This window comes from Plecotus auritus (genome assembly GCF_963455305.1).
Source record: "Plecotus auritus genome assembly, chromosome: X".
Taxonomy (NCBI): Eukaryota; Metazoa; Chordata; class Mammalia; order Chiroptera; family Vespertilionidae; genus Plecotus; species Plecotus auritus.
Genome location: NC_137784.1, coordinates 82,086,923 through 82,110,386, shown reverse-complemented (window position 1 = coordinate 82,110,386; position 23,464 = coordinate 82,086,923). Strand labels below are relative to the sequence as shown.

Here is a 23,464-nt window from a genome sequence, read left to right as displayed (position 1 = left end):
TAAAGAATCCCTAGGACAATGTCCTTTATCGACCTTGGAGCATCACCCTGCCCATTCTAATATCAATCTGTGATGATATTTTTGTTCCTTGGCTCATAACATTGTCTCTTAAAATAGCTAAAGTCTCTGAGACTTATATATCCAGTTGATTGTAATGGGGCACTTTGAATTTAGTCTCTAAAAGTCCAGAGAAGCTTGTCATATCTGAATAAACCAACTTTTGAATGCCTGGCCACACTTAACAAATTGGGACCACACCCAGCTAGCCCTACTGGGAAAACTTGATGAGCATCTCTCCAGAATGTTCCAAGACAATAAATATTCATGGCACCATGTCTTACTAGTAAATGCTTCTGCGACCTGCTGAGAGAAGAACTATTCTTTTCTGGCCCTAATTAAAGGGTTCAGCTTCCTTGACAACCTGCCAGGATTACTCCACCTCCTATTTTCCATCATCAGCCTACATTAAACTCTTTCTTAAATGCTAAGAAACTATAAATCTTTACTCCTCTCTTTGGATAAGGTTACCCTTTCAATAAGGTTCCTCCTCTTCTCCACAGGAATTCAGGACACTGGGGTGGGATGGGAAGGAAGTCAGCATTAAAACATGCTTGGGTTTAACCCACATCCTGTGAGTCTGTGTGTCTATGTAAAGTTCAACACATTTAGAAAAAAATTGATGAGTTTCTAATTCTACCACTATATCCAGGAAGATTTTAGCCAGATTAATAATATACCACCAGTTGGCCAAAATTATTAATGGAACAATAGGCAGCACCCCTAACACCTTTTAATCAGTGTGTTATTATACATTTTAAATAAATTAATATTCCTTAAATGAGTCCTAATTCAGAGGCATTGAGATAAGTATATTTCAAATAATGACATCAATCAATAATTCAAATCTTTTTATTTTTAGACATTGAACAATGGTTCATTGAAGACTTTCTGATGAAACAATTAGCAGTCTCAAATATTATTTCAATAATTTTTAAAGTTAGAGTACAGACTGAATACAAATCAATTTAAATAAGCACATTTTTGAAAAAGAACAGAATACCTAAAAGTTCCCATTGAATTCATGTGGTATTATTCCTGGTTTTATGGGTACTATCTTAATTAAATAAGACCTGGCAGAAAACATTAGTGATTAATTGACATAGAAACTAGTAGCACTAAAAATGTTAAAATTTATGCATTCTAATGGTTTTTGTGTGTACATACATATGTAATTTCTGCTTTGCCTATTTTACTATCTTAATCATTATCCTTTCTTACTGTTTCCTCTGAGGATCTTGCCTTTCTTCAACATACTTAATCAGAGCTTTTCTTGACAATCCTTTTCACACATCATTTCTAGTTTTCAAATATTTCCCATGATGCCTTTTATTTTAATAAAAGGGTTTTGATGAAAAAATTAAAGTACACTGAAATAAAACTTTTTCTGTCCCAATACTACTCACAACCTACCACAACATTCATGCTTCAAAACACAGGGTAGGGAATTGGCTTGTCAGGTATCCCCCACCATATTTCTGTGATAGGCCAGGACTTCCAGGTGCTGCTGCTAGAAGGTAGGGTATTGATATAATTTCTTCTATTACAGTGCACTGACTATGACATTTCATTGTCCCTTCACTTACTTGTTTTAGCTGGCATACGATATAAAAATTCCAGATGAATTAACATATAAATCAAAAATATTCATTACCTCTGAACCACTTTAAATAAGTTCAGTCTTATTTGGCTATCCAACGTTTCAATGTTTCTTCTTAATATATGATCACCTTGCTTTCTTCACTAACACCTTATCCTTTAAAGCTCAGTTACCCATCCCATTTTGCAATCGCTCCGGCTTGTTTACTTTGGGACATTTCTGTATATGTAGCTCACTATTCTCTATGTGTATTAGAATAACAACCACAGAGTACATGGGAGTTGACATCCTAAAATAGTTTACCCTCTTACTTCCTTAAAATATGATTTTAACATAAAACTTATTTTTGAAACTTAACTTTGAGTAAATATTTTGAAGAAAAATTAATTTCTAAAAGACTTGATTCTACATACTACTTAAATGAGAACATTTTCTGAAATTCAAACATAGCAAGCTCCATTTGCTCAGTGATGAGGTACTTACACAAAGTTCCCCATGGCCTTTTAGGTGTACAAATTTATGATAATGAAGACTACTTCTAAGGAAATAATTTGACATGAGAGTTTTTTTTTTCTTTTTAAACTACTGCATTTAAAAAGTTATTTTAATTGTAAACACTCAAGAATAAACCAGTTTTAGGATCACATTATTGTATCACAGTAACAGAAATGTGAATCACATTTATTTTTTTAATTCATGCATTCAGGTTCTCCAAAATTCTCACTATTGAGCTACTAAACTCTTGATATAAGTTGTTAGGAAAATACAAATCATCATTCCTGGTACTACGGTCCTAAGGAAATAACATGCTATCATGAAATCACATGTAGTCAGCTGCTTTTGTATTTTGGTTAACAAGGTAGTTTGAAAATTATAATCCCACTAACACTGTCTTCAGATTTTAGAAGCAGGCTAGAGGAATTATACTGAGGTAAACTTTGTGGTAGTTCAGTTGCCTCTCTATTGCCCCAGAACTAACCATGATATTGAGGATGGATATGCAGAAATTTTGCTTTTCACCAGGTAGCAGTTACCCATAGGTGACCAAAAATCACCTATTTATGGCATCTATAACATATATGGATGATAAACTAGCATGATTTTCAGCACTCTAAATTTGTGGGTTTGGGTATCTGATCAAAGTTTTATTTTTTCAAAATATTTTCATTTTTTTACCTAAAACATTAAGTCCCTACATGTGGATTCATCACTTTAGATAAATTTCCAATTTTACAGAAATATAAATATAAAAGACAAATTTTAGCAGCTAAAAATTTTTGTTATATTTTTTAATAACTGAAGGGAAATTTTTATATAGTTTAATTTGGGGTTGGGAAAATATTTAATGTCTGTTGGCCAGATAAGAATTTTGATAAATCAACCAATTGATCTTGGGGTTAGAATTTGACGCCTACATTAAAGCATTAAAAAATAAACTAATTCTACAGTACATGTGTATAGGAGCTCAGTCCTGTATTCAGGCATGCAGGTGTATTATTTGGTGGTTTTTAAAAGCTATTGCACATCGTTGGGGGTTCTGAGGAAAATAAAGCATCTGAGGTTTTCATCCTTTCTTCTTATCAGGAGAAAAACAGCTGAACATGCAGTGAAAAAAACACAACTGCTCTCTTACTGTGAGTTTAACTGCCATGGAGTAATGAGAAAATGGGTGGTCTTTCCCCCCTTTATCACTGTAGTTTTCTCCAGGCATATAGGTTGTTCAACCTTAGTCTGGTTTATAGCATAGTCCTTGTTATTTTCATTTCATAATCTAACCTTTAGTTCTTTATATGACTCTGCAAATTCCTATAAGGTTCATTTCTACTCTTACTTTTTCTGAAAAAGCTCATTCAGTGCCAATTCTTTTGAAAACTACGTGAAATCTAACTCATTACAGGTTTCTTTACTCCATGTTATAAAATCTGAATATAGATACTGTCCAAACTGTCCAAAGAATAATGCTTGAATTCACAGTAACAAAAGTTACAAAGTTTGTGCAAAAGATATTGTACACCACTGGAGTACATAGAGCTTGCTATAGTTAATTTTATATATAAAGCTGCATTTCTCATTAGAACTATTATGTGCTACATTAAAAGTAAAGTTTGTGATTTAACATTTTACTAATAATAAAACTGACTGCTAATTTAATCTCAGAAATTTTAAGATGCAATTGCATATTTATGATGTTTGTAAATGTTGTAATCAATCATTGTAATCTTTTAAACACCATAATTGCTTTGGAGCTCTTCAAGTTTTCCAAGGGTCATAAAGTAAACCCGGCTGTGGCGATTGCGCAAAGTAGAGGTAAAGAATAGCTTTAAAAAGAAAGAAAAACACCATCAGTAATTGTTTAGTACATTGTAACCTGATATTTATTAGACACAACTATAATTTCAATTTATCTGCATCAATCACTTAAAATATTAAGCTATACTGCTTTTCAGAATAGTTTCCTCAAATTAAAGACTAAGAATTTTAAAATAGAATGTAGTCTAAATATATTTAAAAAAACAACCTTTTACTATCCTATATAATAAAAGCCTAATATGCTAAGTGTCCAGTCGTTCATTCAACCAATCAAAGTGTAATATGCTAATGATATGCTAAGGCTGCTTAACCGCTTGCTATGACATGCACTGACCACCAGGGGGCAGACACTCTGACCAATAGGTTAGCTTGCTGCTGGGGTCCAGCAGATCGAGACTGAGCGAGACAGGCCAGACAAGCCCTGGAGCCCTCCCGTGGTCCCTCCCTGGCTGGCCAACCTCCTGCATCCCTCACTGGCCCCATCATGCACAGGTTGAGTTTCTCGGCTTGGCCTGTACCCTCTTGCTGAGGGACCCGCCCCACTGAGTGGTGAATTTTTTGCACCAGGCCTCCAGTATTCTACAAAATGGCACTATATTTAAACACAATTAGTTTTTGTGTAGGTGACAATTATCTGGTAAAGTTTTTGATTAATTTTGGTTAACAATTCTTTGCTTAAAAAATCAACTTTTATTGTTGACTTTCCTTTTTTAAATATAAGGAAATGATTAAACTATTTTGATGTTGTTCACCATTGTTGCTGGTTTTTATGAAATTTTCTACTTGGTGCAATTTTAATTTTCTCTGTCAGTGGAATGCACTGACATCAATAGATTGATATTATGAGCTAAACTGATTGGCTTAGAAACATGCCAGGTAAATATGGTATATACCATAAATAAACATAATTAGAAAGGAGATGAAGAAACTAAGGCCCAGAAAGATTACTCAAACTTCAAGGTTCTTACACCTAGTTAGGCGGCAAAGTCAGTACTGCATCTTAAGTGTATCTGACTTCAAACACCAGTTCTTGCCATTATATTACTATATATTGAAAACTAGTACCTTTCCTCGAAGCATATTGCTTTACCCAGGCTGCTCTGATATTAAGTGGAATCTTCTGTAATCTCTTCTAAATGTGATTGTTTCCTAGTCCTATTAGGATTATTTCTTCTCATTATTATTTCTCATAATATAAGGACTGTAATGATTTTACTCAATGCATTTTCCACCTAAACTGTCTGATTGGGTTGATAAAATTGATTACATTACACTAATAGCCAAATTTCAATTTTATTTTTCTTTCTGGTAAAATGGACAAAATAATAGCCAGTCTTGAAGATTAATTGTAGCTTTAAAAGTAGTAATTTCTTTAGTTACTTTTCATTGCTTTCTTCATTTTTTCTTTAACTGGAGGATATATTACCTTGTCACCTTGGGTACACAGAAATCTCAGCTTCTTAATTGACCTGTGCTTCAGTTCACTTTCTAGAAGCCTTGATTGCAAAGAGCGAACTTCAATGGCCTTTTGGCCCCACCCTGTGGTTCGCTGTGTACATTCATAAGCTACAATAAAAAATAAAAAAATATATAAAAACACAAAATACTTCTAACAGAGATAGAAAATTATAACCACAGCCACTATTTGATTATTAAGGAGCTGATTATTACAGTTCAGGTAAACACTTTATTTCCTCTTTCTATAGTCAGTCATTTGGCCATTATGCTTCTTAGCAGTGGTGTTTAAACTAGCTATTTATTGTTAGCATTGTGATCAATGCTAAATAACTAGATCTCAATTAATTTTGCTACTCATATTCTCTAATATTACAGAAAAAAGCTAAGGATTAATTCTACCCTGTTGATAGAAAGTCAAATCTACCCACAACCATTCTTCCTTTTACAATCTAGTTGAGGTACAACATTCCATAAGGATTTGTAATTGTGTTCAAGTAACATATATGGAAAACTGATGAACTTTTCAAAATTAAAACTGTTAAAAATGACCTGCTCAAATAATGACTTTAGCAACTCTAATTTAGTTCAATGAATGACTATGTTATAAAGAGAACTAAAGCTAATTTGATACTGTTAATTCTTTTTCTTTCTCAGGAAATTTTTATAAGATTTCAATTTTTATAACTTGTTTTATTTTAATTGGTGATAATAAAGGTTATGACAATTGCTTTAAAGCAGAAAACCTAATTATGTAATAGCCATACAGTCAGCTGGTGCTGTAAGGTATTTTTGACACGGGGGGGGGGGCAGTATTATTGTCAAATGTTTAACTTTCAAAGTTGATATTCTTTATGTACTTTATGGGGAAGCAAATTTCCATAAATAAATATAATCCTGAACTTAAAATATCAAAATTTTAAGTCAAGGTAAAATAGTCTAGAAAACACTAAAAAAAGATTCCTTCATTCTCATATTAACATGACTAAAATTAGAATTCAATTCATTAGATTTTTCATTTTCTTCTATTATAAAGTCAATAAAATCTGAGTTGATATAATGATAACATAATTAAATTTTTCCTTTATCTGGCCACAAAAGTTCTAGGATAAGAATGGACCTGGAGAGTATTATGCAAAGTGAAGTGAGCCAGTCAGAGAAAGACAAATACCATATGATTTCACTTATATGTGGATTCTAATGAACAAAATAAACTTGTGAACAAAATAGAAACAGAATCATGGTTTTCAGAAGGGAGGGTGTTGGGTGGGGGGACTGAGTAAAAAATGGTGAAAGGATTAAACAAACTACCCCAAACCTCATTGAGAGACAACAGTATGGTCATTACCGGAGAGAAATGGGGTTGGGGAAGTAAGAGAGGGAAAATGGGGGGAGAAATGGTAATGGAAAGAAACATGACATGGGAGGTGAACAAAGAATATACAGATAATGTATTATAGAATTGTACACCTTAAAACTATATAATTTTATTAACCAATGAAACTCCAATAGATTCAATAAAAGAATAAACATTAAATAAATAAATGAATAAATAAATAAACCAAAATTTTACTGGCCTATACATAAGTATGTAAAAATGCATAAAAAGATTCATGAAAAATTATTAAACTTTTACAAAACTGACTTCTCATAGGCAGTGTGAGCCATTTTGAATCTCTCAACTGAAACTTAGCAAGGACTTATTTCTTGCTTCCTTGTACATTACATTTCCAAATATTTATGCACATGAAATTGACATAAGCTTGTAATTAAATTGCAACCATATTTTATTGAGACAATGGTCTCCTGAAAGGAAATTTCACAAGCCCAATTAAACAGACTAGAATTAAAATCACTCCAGATATAAGGAAAGTTATGGGAATACATAGCTTGAGTGATGGGAACAGGTATTAGTTTTTTGTATATTCAGATTTGAATTTTTTCACGTATGTGAATACGTCATTAAAATTGAATTTTTGCCAACAACCACAGAGAGCAAAAATTTCTAAACTTAATGCACAGCTTACTTGCTCAGTCAAGTACACAGTTCATATGGCATTACATGATTTCTGACTTAATTTTTAAACACTAATCTGCCACTTAACCTAGCTACTGAGCTAGCCTGCTTATGAGGTGGAATCTAATGATTTGGGTTGGAATGGTTAGTGATATCTGCTGTGCTTGTTAAGCTTTTATATGTATTTGAATATCGAGAGAAATTATCTTATTATTTAACACATTTAGTATATCTCAAGAAAATGTAAAATTCAGACTGGGGAAATCTGGATCTAGGCTAGCTTTAAATAACAAAGTAGTTGTTTTTATTTTTTATTTTTTTTTCCTCAGTGGCAATTTATTATTTTAGTTCTTCTTTCTTTTGTCACTTAGAATCTTGCAGTAGCTTTCACAGGAAGATTTACAAATAGAGAACAAGTCACTATAAACTAGATGACATGCCATTGTAAAATCTCTCACTGTCTTCACTGCCTGAGGATTTGCGAATTAAATTACATGACATTTAAAATCTTCCTTCCCCATTGTCCTATGAGACTTAAAGTTTTACTGTTATAATTGCATATCCACTCTGGCTCTTAAAATTAAATTTGCCTCCTGCTTATGATCTTCCTCAAAATGAGTGTTGTTTCTTGTGGTATGTGGGTATGATGAAGGATCAAGTTATTTTTTTTATTTTTTTGTTAATTTTCTTTTTTTAATTTTTTTTATTAAGGTAGTTGTTTTTAGATAGAAAAAGAAATAATTTATTTCTTTAATATCAGTATTATACTGTAGTCTTCACTATACCCTCATAATGCCCTTAATGCACAAACCAAAATATCATGTTCTTATAGTGCTATAATTTATTTTACATATAAAGAGATGATTTTCAAATTCTAACAACTAAAGTATTTTTTGTTTTGTTTTAGGTCAGAAGTTGTCTTAAGGACAAGAGCTGTACCAGATGACTTTTTAAGAACCCTTTGATTCTTATGATTGCCTAATGGCATATATACTAGAGGTTTGTTCTGTTCCCCATTTGAGTGGAATTTTCTTATTTCAGTTTCTGATTATCAAATTGATTAAAAAGTACCAGTGTAATGGTTAGATAAAGATTCATTATTTTCAGTTTCCTTTGCCCTGGGTCTACTAATTATATTGTAAGCATTTACCTTTCATCACTTAAAATGGCTTTAAAACCTCTGTGAGTTCTTACCTGTTTGAAGCAATTGGAGGAGATTTTCAGGACAATCATTAACAATATGTATGAAAAATAAAGGATTCTGCAGACACCATGCAAAGTGCTATCATCCCATAATGAAAAAAATGTCAATTAAAAAGCAGTTCTTTTAAACTGGTCTTTATAGCCACATGAGGATCGCATTTAGCCCTTTAATAGAGATTTCAGAAGCTTCTGGCTTCTCTATTGACAAACTACCTTTCTCTTTTTTTCTCTCTCCCTCTCTCCCCTTCTTCATTTGCTTCTTTAAACTCCTTCCCCTTCCAGGAACATTTATCCTCCATCAGACCATTCTATTCTCTCTAATATTTTCACTGTCCATATACATTCTGTTTCCTATCTAGAATCACCTCTGTAGTCTCAGAGACATATACACAAATCTCAAATTATTCAGATTACTCAGATCTGCAGTCCTGTATTGGTCAGAAAAAAAAAATATCCTGACCTGATGAAGATTAAAAGGCAGTTTTCTTTACTTTGCCATCTGGGTGGTATCTAATAGGCATTCCAGTAAGTCATATTTATCTCTTTGTAAATGAAGGATGATCAAATCTTAGTGACAACCAATATGTCACACATTCAGTTTGTATTTAATTCTTCATGAGACTATTACTCAATAAACAGAACACTATTGACGATATGAAATAGAAACATTTTGCTCTTCTTTTATGACTATTTGTCAGTATTCTCAGAAAAAGGTAAACCCTAAAGTAAATATGATAGAATGAAACATTTTCAACATCTGTGTAAAATCTGCAAGCAAAGGGAGTTAAAATACAATTATACATAATTGAGGAAAGAAATTCCTTTCTTATTTTACTTATTATTGCAAATGAACAATTAGGCCAAAATCAGTCTCTTTGTGATAGGTTGTGGATTTATGAAGCATATAACAAACACACATGACCTCACTAAGGGAACAACTATGCAGTATCACAAATTAACTCTATATGCTTTGAAAAAAAATGTGACATATCAGAAAATGGAAGCTTCTATGGCATCATGTGAAAGAGGAAAAATTTTATACCTACCTACTGAAGATGGTATATCTTTCCACACGTCAAGGATCTTCTTGAAGAGTTGTTCATTTGCTTCCATAGAAAAGGCTTCAGCATTGAAGGTGAGCATCATGCCAATTCCCAAGGAATCAGGTAAAATGATGATATTCTGTGGTATAATGATTTCCAGGGGCTGGAATTATGTTTCATAAGGATTTATATGTCCAAAATTTGATCACTACTACTTTAATTGATACAGATTGGTTGAGCAATAAAGATTAAAAGGGGGCTCAAAGTGCAGGAAGGAAGACAAATTTTTATCTCAATATTAAACAGCATGTTATCCAACACTTAAAAAGAACCTTCCTTATGTCATAAAGTCATCTCTATTTAATATTCTTCTTTATATTTAAGAGAAATCTTTATTTGAAAAAAGCAGAGATTTATTTCCAACACACAGAAATTCATTGAAATTTCACAAAGTATTACGAATAATGATAGAATCATTATTACTTTTTATGGAGTTGGATTTCAGGACATTAATGAATACTTTAGTAATTAATGCATGAATCAAGTAAAATACACAACAACTGGTTATACACCAACTCATTCAAATCAGAAAACAAATAACTTAAAAATAGCTTGAACTTAAAATGTTTATAAGGGGCAGTTTTATAATATTCTTCACTGCTTGAAATATGTCATCCTCCCTTCACAAAAATGTAGGATTTATTTTCCAATTAACAAAATATTAAAATACCTTCAATACACAAATTCAGAGATGTATTAGGTGACAATATCAAATGATCAGAAATATCTAAGATTTTCTAAATTTCATGATGCATAAAACGTGACAAAATTTACTTAAACTACAGACATTGTCATGTTGATAGTATTTTCCTGAGAAATGAACAATTAAATTCCTCTATCATTTCTCCATATTAGTAAAATTAAAGAAAGAAAGCTCAGAAATTATACTTGCCAAACCCAGTGTACTCAGGCCAAGTGCTTGAGGCCATGTCTCAGCAACAACAATCCTTAAAACCAAAATGGGGACCCAGAGTCGAAAAGCAATTTTTATGCGTTCCCTGGGCACTAGCATGAGCAACTGAATCAGAAAATAGATGAAGGAAGAGAGAAAAAGAAATTGCAAGAAAGAAGTTTGCCTCAAGAAAATTTGTTTAGAATAAAGGTGGACTGCTGTAAATCCAGGCAGCCTGAGAGGTAGTTCTCTTGCTTCTCAGATAGTTCCTAAAGCAACCACATATTCTTTAGTACACATGGCTTCCTGGTAGCATTATAGCATTTGTAATCTAGCACTCTTGAAAAAATATTTTTAGTACATGCTGTTTCAGAAAACACTATCCCCAACCTTATATTAGAGACCTTTCTCATTTAGTGGGCCAAGACACTAGGGTGCTTAGCTAAAAATACTATTTTTGAATATACTTGAGATATCCTAATTAGGTCAGAAGAGTGTTGTTTTTTTTTTTTTTTTAACTCATCTTCTCTCCTTGCTTCTACAATAATTACCTGATTGCTTTCAAAAGCAAATAATTCTCCTTGCTTAACAGTCAAGTGGAACTTGGGTTTAATCTCCTTGAACTCTTTGAAATACTGAAAGTGTAAACTTGGACAAGTGCTGCAATGTTCAATACTGTACTAGCTTCAAAATAACACTATCTGACATGACATTTAAAAATAAGATGCAGGAAGCTATGGGAGATACCCCAACTGAAGAGTACTATAATCCTATCTAATAAAAGAGCAATATGCAAATTAACCAGAACCCTGCTACACCCACAAGCCACGCCCACCAGCCAATCAGGAGGGAGTATGCAAATTAACCCAACCAAGATGGCTGCGGCCACAGAGAGGCTTGGGTTTCCCCAGCAATGGAGGAAGCCAAGCTTTCCACACACCCTGGCCGGCCCAGGCCTCCACTCAAGGCTACAAAGTTTCAATTATAGAAGATAAATAAATTCCAACAAAAATGGGGGCAGACATGGAGCTGGAGAGAGCAGGAGGCTTGGGTTGCCCCTGGTGATGAAGGAAGCCAAGCTTCCACAGCCCTGGCCTGCCTTGGCCTCTGCTATAAATTTACAATTATAGAAGATAAATAAATCCCAACAAAAATGGCTGTAGCCACAGAGCAAGCAGGAGGCTTGGCTCTGCTCAAGGCTACAAAGTTTCAATTCTAGAAGATAAATAAATCCCAGATCCCAGGGCTTCTGCTTGGGTCACCGGGGGGTGTGGCCGGCCTGCAAACCACCACAGGCCCCTCACCCAGGCCGCCCCACGCTTCAAGAGAACCCCCACCCTGATCCGGGACACCCTTCAGGGAAAACCAGCTGGCCCCCACCCCCACCCATGCACCAGGCCTCTATCCTATCTAATAAAAGAGTAATATGCAAATTGACTGTCACTCCAACACACAAGATGGCTGCCCCCATGTGGTCAATGATGGCTGCCCCCATGTGGACACAAGATGGCCACCACAAGATGGCCAGCAGGGGAGGGCCGTTGGGAGAGACCAGATCTGCAAGGGAGGGCAGTTGGGGCGATCAAGCCTGCAGGGGAGGGCAGTTAGGGGGGACCAGGTCGGCAGAGGGAAGTTGGGGGCGACCGGGCCAGCAGGGAAGGCAGTTGGGGGGACCCAGGCCTGCAGGGGAGGGCAGTTGGGGGCAAACAGGCTGGCAGGGGAGCCGTTAGTCATCAATCAGGTTGGCAGGGGAGTGATTTGGGGGTGATCAGGCTGGCAGGCAGAAGCGGTTAGGGACAATTAGGAAGGCAGGCAGGTGAGCAATTGGGAGCCAGCAGTCCTGGATTGTGAGAGGGATGTCCGACTGCCAGTTTAGGCCAGATCCTAAGGATCTGGCCTAAACTGGCAGTCGGACATCCCTCAAGGTGTCCCAGATTGGAGAGGGTGCAGGCTGGGCTGAGGGACACCCCCTGTGCACGAATTTCGTGCACCAGGCCTCTAGTATTTAAATAAAAATGAACTTGCACTTGCACTGATATTTAAGTGGCTTTAGCATGGCTTGGTTCAGTATTTTCCATAGTATAAACAGGATGATTTCTATATAATCATAGATCACTACTGAGTGATCAGTTAATTATATTTTTCATATGACCAAACTTTTAAAAATGTCTTTACTAATGATCTATGTAATTTGTTAGAGATGTATGAAATAATCCTGAATGTTATGCAAAATATCAGATTACTACAGTGATTTAAAAGTACAGAAAGTATTCTCTTGGACTTTTGTATAATGTTAAATTGCTAAAATTTTACTTGTTGACAAACTGGGCAATTAAGAAAGGGTGAAGCAGATTTGTTGGTTCAGCCCTTCCTTTTTCAATAGGACAAATATCATTGCTATCAACAAATTTGAGACACAACATAATTATATTTTGTATGGCATGCTTGTGGAGGGGTATTATGTTATGTTCCAGATTTTTATATAAATAATATATGTAGTGTTTTTACAACTCCCCATTTCTTTGATGTGTCATATTTTTATTATTTACAATTATTTAAGAGTTGAGGTGAATTAGCTTTTTAAATGCTGAATCCTTTGATCGGAAATTTTAACTATAATTGATGCTACAAGAGAAGTTTTTATGATAATATTTATATATCACAGTTAAAGTACTACAATCTGAATAAAGAAGGGTGATATACATAATACTGTTGCAATACTGGTGGTCTATTTTTTAGAGAATCTTTTAGTGCATTATGGGGTGCAGAAAGATTGAAGTAAGGAATGCAAACTCATATGTCTGTTAGTGCCAGTTATTATAAATACATAAAGATAAATGGATAGAGAATGTATAGCATTTATTCCATCTAAAAGGAGTCAGGCACAAATAATTTCCAATTGACAATGATTAGATAGTAATGTGGGTCTAATAGAGTCAGATCTTTTGGTTTATCAATAGAAGTCCAAATTTTTAAGTGTAAACTCTATTAATTTAAAAACAAACAAACAAAAAAACATTGTGCTAGACAAACACTATTTGTCTACAGAACACATATAGTTATGTGGACTAAGAAACCATCAGTGATTTTTGTTTATACATTTCTACTTCCTGGCACTCTATACTTACCTTTGGGGTCTCAATTCCAGTATAGATATTGATAATCATATTTTTATTTCTTTAAGAGTTTGACAGTTGTGAAAAACTCAAATTGTGATAAACAATACTTTTCAAGGATCTTACGTTATTTGGCAGGGTCACATCAGACAAAACCTCAGATTCTGCATCAATGATGTGATATCCATTTGCTGAGCTGAAGAAAATCTTTAGTCTTTTTTCAGAACCAATAGCCAGGTCAACTGTAACTGGCTTATGACCAAATGTTGGAAATACCTGTAGATACAAAAGCAAATATGGCCAAAAGGCCAAAAATGACACTCTAAGGCAAAAATTCCCCTACCCTTTGCTTAACAGGTTTATAAAACCCAGGTGATTGTAAAAAAAATCACATAATGTATTTAGAGACCTATGTATTGTAACTTTTATTAGATATGGTACTAGAATAAGAACATAATTATATTTAGATCTTAAATATTGAGTTTCCCTTTGAAGGTCAAGTCTTTAATAATGGTAAGAGACTTGTATGACTCTGCACTCTGTTTGCTGTCTTTAAATTCCTTGCCTTGAGCTTCAGCAAATGAAGGAGCTCATCTGGTCTCTTAAAATGGTTCGCTGGATCAGCTGCCTGTATTTTTGCCAGAATTCGTATACAGGCTTCATAGGACATGTAGTCTCCTTTGGAGTCTGCTGATTGATCAATGCATACTTGGCAGGGAATGAAAAAGGCCAGACATGTTAACCTACCATAAACTGGATGTACTCTAGGCTCCTATGGTTGCTATTTCAATGAAATAAAAAGCCAAACCAGATTCATCACCAAGTTCAGGTCACAGTGGAGGACTGGGCACCACAGGATTCGGGTTGAAGCATTGGAATGAGGACTTGAACTAGGAACTGTGTATCAGGCTAGACAGACTGTTGGTACTTATCTTCTTTGCTTTCTAGCTCCATACCAGGCAGCTCTGACCAATCAGCGACACCCAAGAACAAACCTACATCCAAATACTGACAGCCGAACCAAAGCCCAATTTAGGGAGATCAGATCAGGGATGTGACTTTGGAAGGGCAGGCCCAGACTGTCTGTATAGTATTCTATATTACTTATAAAAGAATATGTTTATTTTGCAAATAGACATTTGAGGGACAGTCATAAAAATTAGCTTATCTTTATTGTATACATGTGATTTGTGATAAGTTTTGTCCTACAAAATATATCATGTGAAGAGATCCTGACCTAATATACAAAAGTATTTCATAATTACTTGGATGAGGTCTATCATGATGTGTTCTTATGAGCACTCTGTAAAAAAATTGTAGGTGGACCAACTTGTTCAAAAATATCTGGAACATTTGCTAAATATATAGATTTCCAGGCCCCACTTTAGACCTACTAATTGGCCTGGGGTTGTGTCTGAGATCTAAACTTTTAGCAAATGCGCCAGATGATTCTGATAACACCCTAGATTAAGACTTTATATAATACTGCTAATTTATTAATCAGTCCTCAATATTATGGACTAAATATAAAATAATCCTATTTAAGTAGAATTCTGGAGCATTATAAAAAGACAATATAGATAAAAGGAGTCCCCAGTTTATAAGATTAGATTAAAAACTCATCTGCAACCTAATTGTTTGGGATGCCAAATGGTTACCTTAAGAGGGCATGAGTGGGGTGTTAGGGGGCAATGGGGAGGTAAGGGCATATATGTAATACCTTAATCAATAAAAATAAATAAATAAAAAAAGAAAAAAAAGAGGCTGATCAATAGAAGTTCAGTTAAATCATATAAAAATAGATAGAAATAGTACTGGTAATCAATATAAGCCTAAGCACCATTCATTGCAATAGTTCTAGAGAGAAATGTATTTGGAGTTTCAGCCTGGAAGGCATATAGACCCACTTTTCTCTTCCCATCCCTATCTATTGTATCCCTGGTAATTAAAGTAAAGGCTTTCTCTTCCTTCATCCCTCTATTATTGGATTCCACCCTCTAATATTGCCAAGCCTTTTCTTCTCCATTTGCTCTCCACCCTCTACTAAAATTGGACAGGGACTTTCTCCATTTCAAGTCATTGGGATGGCATACAAAGCCTGTGTTGGGGCTCTAGAAGAGAAGGTCTTTATGTGACTATAGGAAATTGGGAGTGAGAAGATGGTGGTGAGGTCCTCTAACGGGAGGTATCAGGGATTTCCCTCCACTTTCCTTTGCTTTGGTGCCTGTGAATTGTCTAAAAATGGTTAAATGATGATTGACATGCTATATCCAAATTAAAATAAATAGAAGAATGGTATATATTTCTGCTACTATATTCTAAAATATTTTTTCTATTTACAATTTTTCAAAAGAAAAACATTATTAAAGGAAAAGGTGACCACTCACTTTAATAGCAGTGCTTTCATCAAAGGACTTCGGTGCCCATGCATAAAGGTGAATTGATGATTTCAAAGCAATTGCAATATATGTTGTTTCTTCATGTTGGACTACAATGATAAAATACAAAGAAGTAACAATGCCACAGAGTTAACAAGAACACTCAAGTAAGTATTTATATTTGTTATTGAAAATGCTAAAACCACAATGTAAGACCACAGATCATATATTTTTAGAAAAGTTATCTGGTTACAATTTGTTGCTCCCCCCACCAAGGCAACAAAATCATTGTGTAATTTAATGGAGTGTAAGCATTAGCCTTCAAAAGTACTCTAAATTGTACACTGCAAACTACAGAACAGTGTTCAAAGAAATTAAAGAAGCCCTAAATAAACGGGAAGACTTATTTTGTTTTTGCATGGGTAGACTTAATATTGTTAAGAGGGCAATACTCCCCAAAGTGATCTACATATTAAATGCAATCTCTCTTGAAATCCTAATGACTTTTTATGCAGAAATGCTAATGCTGGTTCTAAAATTCACATGGGATTGAAAGAGGCCCACATAGCCAAAACAATCTTGATAAAGAAAAAAAAGTTTGGGAACTCATACTTTCCAATTTCAAAACTTACTACAAGCTACACTAATTAAAAGAGCATAGTACTGGCATAAAGATAGGCATATAGATCAATGGAGAATTATTGGGAATCTACAAATTGGTCAATGATGTCAAGACCATTCAATTAGGAAAGAATAGACTTTTCAATACATGGTACTGGGAGAATTGAATATCCACATACAAAAGGGTGGGGTTAAAGTATCTTTAAAGTTGTTCATATGGAAAATAATACAATTACTAATAAATACTAATACAAGAATAAACTCTGTATACTCACAACTGTAAACATACTTTTTCCTCACACTCGCTATAGAATGCATGCTAAAAGGCGAGCAACACAGAAAAGGACTTTAAAAAGAATAAAAATAAATCATAATGAATGGCAATGTTCTCAAATGGAATGCTAAAATTTTGAATACAGAAAACAAAATAGATTTTTCTGAATTGAAATATGTGGAATAAGCGATTAAACAGCAAAAAACACCCCCCCCCCAAAAAAAAACAACAACACACAACACCAACGGGATGAATGAACCTTGAAAATATAAGTGACAGAAGTCTCTCACAAAAAAAACACATAATGTATGATTGCATTTAAATAAGTTGTCCAGAATAGACAAATTTATAGCAAAATAAAGTAGATAAGTGGTTAATATGAACCCTGAGAAAGAAGATACCTACCAAGAAAGGCTCTTAGTGGCTAACTTGGCTCAAATTTAAAAGCAGAGTCTAGTAGTTGTTTCTAAATAAGAGTATTCTGCACAAAGTGCACTTCAGGAAGAAGCCTACAATGAACTGCCTAACTGCAGTGTGTTCCTGACAGCTGAGCCAGCCCTTATAAAGGAATTTATGGAATTTGTATTTCAGCCAATAGGACTGAGGTTTTCTCCATCCAATTGGAGTTGCACAGCTATATCCATATTAGCATTTTCACCAACCAATCAGAGTGGGCCCAATTGACCAATCAGGACATTGCCTTTGGGCCCCAACTGATAGGATTGTGAGTGCTAATTTGCATGTGGATGGACAAATCTTGGACCAGGTGTGGGGACTTCTGTCTATATAAGTCAGCCCTCCTTTCCTTTGGATAGCACACTTTCACTTTTCATTGAAGGTTAAAGACCACATTTCCCTATGGAGTTGAAACACGTAAGAGGAGGTGGAGCAGACCAGACTAGAGTAGATCTGTCTAGCATGAGAGGGAACTAGCCCCAGGGCTGTCCCTCCCAGGGCTGTATTGCTCAGTGCCTCTCCCCAAGGCCTCCTCACAGCCATGCTATTTCACAGCCATTCTGCTTCATAATTGAGCTGTAATACAATTGAGCTATTCCACAGCTGTGCTAGCCATAACTTATCACAATTGGCTGTATGCACTGAATAAAGTTTCCTTTTTCACTGCATCCCAAAATGGGAATGCCTGTTGGCATTTAACTGGAGTCAAGGACCATCAGGCAACATTACCTAGGATTGTGAGGAGAATAATGTGAATGTAAGACTAATTGAATGTGGAGAGGCTGCTAATGGCGATGGGGTTTTATTTGGGGTGAACAATGAAAATTAGATTATGGTGATGTTTATTACACAACTCTATAAGTATACTAAAATCATATACTTTTAAATAGGTACACTTTATGGTATCTGAATTATTTCAATAGCTTTTTAAAGATAATAAATATAGAAAAAATATATGCTTGTTCTCAGCTAGACCTTTTGGCTCTTGTAGGATAATGTTGTCCTACCTGTTAGATTTATACTTTGTGCTCTTACTTGGCAGTGATATTATTTCTGTCCTCTCTAGCCAGATTCATCTGAGACCAATATATAATATAAGGTCTCTCTCTCTCTCTCTCTCTCTCTCTCTCTCTTACACATTCTTTTTCTTTTGCACTGTTCCCAAGATGGTCAAAGAAGTATGATTAATAACTCCCAACAAGCAAAAGAAATCTACTGTTCCATCTGTCAGTAGGGCAATTGTTTTTGTTTTTTATAAGAACTGGGATAGGTTGGAATGGGATCAGCCAGAAAAACTAGACTTAGCTAGTCCTTCTGCTTACCAAGAGCCCAGATTTGCAAGATGGTTGGTTATCTCTCTCTCTCTCTCTCTCTCTCTCTCTCTCTCTTTCTCTTTAAAAAAATATATTTTTATTGATTTCAGAGAGGAAGAAAGAGGGAGAGAGAGATAAAAACATCAATGATGAGAGAGAATCATCGATCTGCTGCCTCCTGCATGCCCCACACTGGGGATCAAGCCCACAACATGGGCATGTGCCCTGATCTGGAATCAAACGTCAACCTTCTGGTTCACAGATTGGCACTCTACCACTGAGCCATGCCAGTTGGGAAACTCTCTCTTATTGAACTAAAATATTTACAAGTTGGTAATAAGCAGTTCAATGTAAACTCCTGGGTTAATATTGGGGGATGTCATTCACCTCTGGCTACAAAATTTACATAATATACTATGAAGAAAAGTAGTGATACATAAAACTAGAAGAGCCTAATTAGTATGGCTCAGTGGTTGAGCATTGACCCATAAACCAGGAGGTCACACTTTGATTCTGGTCAGGGCACATGCCTGGGTTGTGGGCTCAATCCTTAGTCAGGGGCATGCAGGAGGCAGCTGATCAATGATTCTCTATTATCTTTGATGCTCCTATTCCTCTCTCCCTTTCCCTTTCTCTCTCTAAAAATAAATAAAAAAAAATTAAAAAAGATAAAACTAGAAGAAAGTAATGTATTTATTTAATGCCCAATTCAGGTACTCGTTTCTCTCTTCAATGATGTATGTGTACATATGTACACACATATGTAAATTTATTCTGGGAAAACCTCTTTATATGTGGAGCAGAAATGGTTAGACAGGATAGAAATATTCTGATGCAACTCACACTAGGTGATCCCACCTTTCTCTTATTTATGTCACTAGTTCTACCTAAAGGGGAATTAGTGAAGAGGAAAGAAGGAAATTAAGGCTGAGAGTGGAGGAAATTTGCTTTAGAAACAGAACAAAATGAGATAACATTACTTCCCAGTTGTTGATAGATTGAGAGTAGAATTCTGAGACCCTGGAGTTGTTACTCCATTTACAGTGAATGATTTTGAAGAGGTAGGGAAATGAAAACATTCTAATCAGAGAGGAAATATTTAGCAATCATATTCATGAATCTCAACAGTGGGAGCAAGAGCCAGCAGACCATAGGAGACTTTTTCTTTTAACTTATTGTAAATTTTCCTCATCAGTGTTAAAAGGGATTTGCTAATCTATACTAATAAAAGCCTAGGTGGCCCTCGCATGTGATGTCATCACAAGATGGCCATCACAAGAGGGCTGCCACAAGAGGGCTGCCAAAAAGATGGCCACCACAAGATGGCTGTGCACACAGTGGAGGCGGGGCCTGGAGGAGAAGACGGGTGGCGGCAGGGGAGGTTAGTTGTGGATGATCAGGCCAGCAGTGGAGGGCAGTTGGGGGTGATCAGGCCGGCAGGGGAGCAGTTAGGGGGCGATCAGACTGGCAAGCAGAAGCGGTTAGGGGCAATCAGGCATGCGAGCGGTTAGGAGCCAGTGGTCCCAGATTGTGAGAGGGATGTCTGACTGCTGGTTTAGGCCCCATCCCAGAAGTTGGACACCCCCCTAGGGGTCCCAGATTGGAGAGGGTGCAGGCCGGGCTGAGGGACACCCCTCTCCCATGCACAAATTTCTTTAACTGGGCCTCTAGTTAAAAATAAAAGGAATTATGATATGATTCTATTTTATTGCTATTTAGAGGACAGTGTCATATAAATAATCTTGTGTGTTATTGAAGAAACACTAAAGCATTATATAGTTGAAGTTATATAGAAACAGGAAAATAATAGTTTATATGAAGTAATTAGAGTGACTGAGAAGGGAAGAAAGGTGAGGAAGTAAACCAAATTTAACTTCAATAGCTATTTCAGTCAATTTATATTTTTTCAATAACAGCCATAATTGTGGCATAAAACTGGAAAATGTGGTAATGAAATTAACTCATTTTTGTATATGAAGTTGAAACTTTGCCCTTTCTCTGCCTTTCATAACAATGTACTTCACCAAGTGAAGGGAATCAAAATTTGTATACCTATAGTAAATATGAAATGGGACTTACGGACACTGAAGTGTTCACAGCCTGTCAACTTATCAATAGCTTTGCAGGCTTCCTCTGTCTTTAGCATTTCCACTTGTCTTCTTTTACTTTCTGGATCATCATTCAAAATTTTGTTCCTCAACCAGGTCAGATGATACACCCGAAGTCTGTTTTTATGGCCTGACAGATTAAAATACAATGCAGTTTCAATCTATTTTCTTCATATATTAAAACAGTGGTTGGCAAACTCATTAGTCAACAGAGCAGCAAACCGCAGCTTGTGAGCTGCATGCGGCTCGGGAGCCGCGGTTTGCCGACCACTGTACTAAAAGAATAAAAAAGTAAAGGCATTTTGCCTTTGTAACCAAATGTTTTCATTAAGGTAAAAAGCACTTTTAAAAAACTACATTGCATCAGTCTTCCCTTCGGAGTTTGTAAATGTGATAGCGATGTTTCTCACTTCCAAAAGATAGTAAAAGTGGCTACCAGCTACCTATGTGCCTGTCTGAAGTGAATGTAAAATATTTCTTTGGGGCAGGTTAAGCTTGCCACTGTGCAGGCAACAGAATTACCATCCATTCATTTGTATCTTGGCTTTCATCTAAGTCGTGATCCTTCTAGGATTCAAAGATGGAGAAACTGTCCCTGGTATTGGGTATGAATGAAAGGGATGCCTAATGTATTCACTGTTAGACATTCAGGGATAGTGGGATGGATCTCTCTGTGCTCTTTCATTTTGGCATACTTACAAAATAGTTTAATGGTTTTATTATTTTTTTCTCAACCCAATTTATCTTTAATATTAATTTTCTAATTATAAATCCCATCAACATTTTATAATTCCTTCAGGAAAACTTGGCCATTAAAATTTCATGTTTCTTTTTAGTGACTTTATATTCATTTTAGGGTTTATGATTAAAAGATTTCTAGGCCCAATAATATGATTCTTATTTATGAGATAAATCTTAAATATAGCTTTATGTGATACTTTAAAAAGCAGTGTTAGAATTCAGACATCCATGTCTGTTGCCATTCTATTCTTAAATGGTAAAATAAATGTGTGCTCTAAACTATTAGGCATATTTATACACTGATGTTCTTTCTCCATACTATCTGAGGCAAAAATAATCCACAATTGAAAAAATCTTAAGCATTAAAAATGGCACATTTAGGTTAGAGGAAGCTGAATAAAAAGTAAAGCACTGTGTTATCCAGCCACCCAAGTATTTTCAAATGTTACTAAATGTTGCTTTTATGTACATCAAGCAGTTATAAATGGATGACTGTATAACATGATAAAAATTGTGAAGCTTTAGCATCTATGGAGAATTTTTTCTCTTACTAAAACTTGAAGTAAAGTTAATAATATTTAAGAATATAGATGAACATTAATCAATGTACAATATGGCTATTAGGTATAGACTGGGAGTATATAAACATATCTAAATGACTGTATTTAGCATCATTTTATTCTACACTCAAACCATTTTTAAAATTTTTCTGTCCTTTTGTCTGCCATCTTTGGCCTATAGTCAATTTTAATGCTAACATTACTAACATCCATATACTTGGTCTCTCATATTGAAAGGTTCAAGCTCAGACTGACCAAAGCTAAGAAATTCAACTAGTATATGGAAAGAGTGGAGAGGCCTTAGAGGATCCAGTCTTGTTACTAACCCTATCCATAGGATCTTATGATAAGTTTGTGTCAGGGACAACACAGTATCATTTCTATCTAATTATTTACTTCATTCTTTGTTTCTTCGGATACATCACAAGGGAAGTATATAGTGGATGTTAGTGTGGTTATGTGTGCATGGGTGGGTGAAATTGTGCGTTGTAAAGTAGTATGTGGATACTCAGAAAAGATCTGAGTGCTGCCCAGATGACTCAGTTGGTTAGAGCGTCATCCTGACATACACCAAAAGTTTGCGGGTTCAATCCTTGGTCAGGACGAGTAAACGAGACAACTGATCGATGTGTCTCTCTCACATCTCTCTCTCTCTCTCTCTCTCTCTCTCTCTCTCTCTCTCTCTCTCTCTCTCTCTCTTTCTCTCTCTCTTGCTCTAAAATAATTAATAAAACACATGGCTTTTCTTATAATTGACCTAGGTTAGGTGTATTGCAATCAAATATACAGATACCAAAGGAAAGTCAGAAGTTAGTTTAAATTATAAATAGGTTAAAAAAATACTAGTTGGAAAGTCTCGTATCCCAAATAAATGTGATATTTAAAGTGCTTTCCTATGAACACCTTCTCCTGAGAAATTCTTTAGCCCAGTTTGAAACCTAATTAATCTGTATAATTACTCAGCTAATTTTAGTTCTTAAACAAACCCGAGATAGTAATCAGCAAATTGAGTGGCTCTACAACTTGAATCTGACGAAATGGTCTTCGTTTTATAAGTTTTGTAATATCTGCCTTTCCACTTCTGTCCATAAGATACAGATTAGATCTGGTTCCCAACAGCAAATTCACTCCTGTTTATATATAAAAAGAAAAGTTCTATATTAGCTCAGATTACATTTTTATAAATAACTTTATATTAGTACTAGAGGCCCGTTGCATGATATTCATGCAAGAATAGGCCTTCCTTCCCCTGGCTTCACT

General features: G+C 35.3%; 1 protein-coding gene across 1 annotated transcript in view; it reads right to left on the bottom strand.

Annotated features, from left to right (window-relative positions):
• Positions 1-898: 898 nt before the first annotated feature.
• The window catches only part of NRK (Nik related kinase), a gene marked incomplete at its 5' end in the record, with an annotated part of 219,759 nt that continues 197,193 nt past the window's right edge, over positions 899-23,464 (bottom strand). The window contains 7 exons of the mRNA XM_080652342.1: positions 899-3,975; positions 5,394-5,533; positions 9,689-9,848; positions 13,880-14,029; positions 16,141-16,241; positions 20,875-21,033; positions 23,191-23,334. Coding sequence (XP_080508468.1) covers positions 3,880-3,975; positions 5,394-5,533; positions 9,689-9,848; positions 13,880-14,029; positions 16,141-16,241; positions 20,875-21,033; positions 23,191-23,334 — 950 coding nt within the window. The 3' untranslated portion in view covers positions 899-3,879. The remainder of the gene's footprint in view (positions 3,976-5,393; positions 5,534-9,688; positions 9,849-13,879; positions 14,030-16,140; positions 16,242-20,874; positions 21,034-23,190; positions 23,335-23,464) is intronic.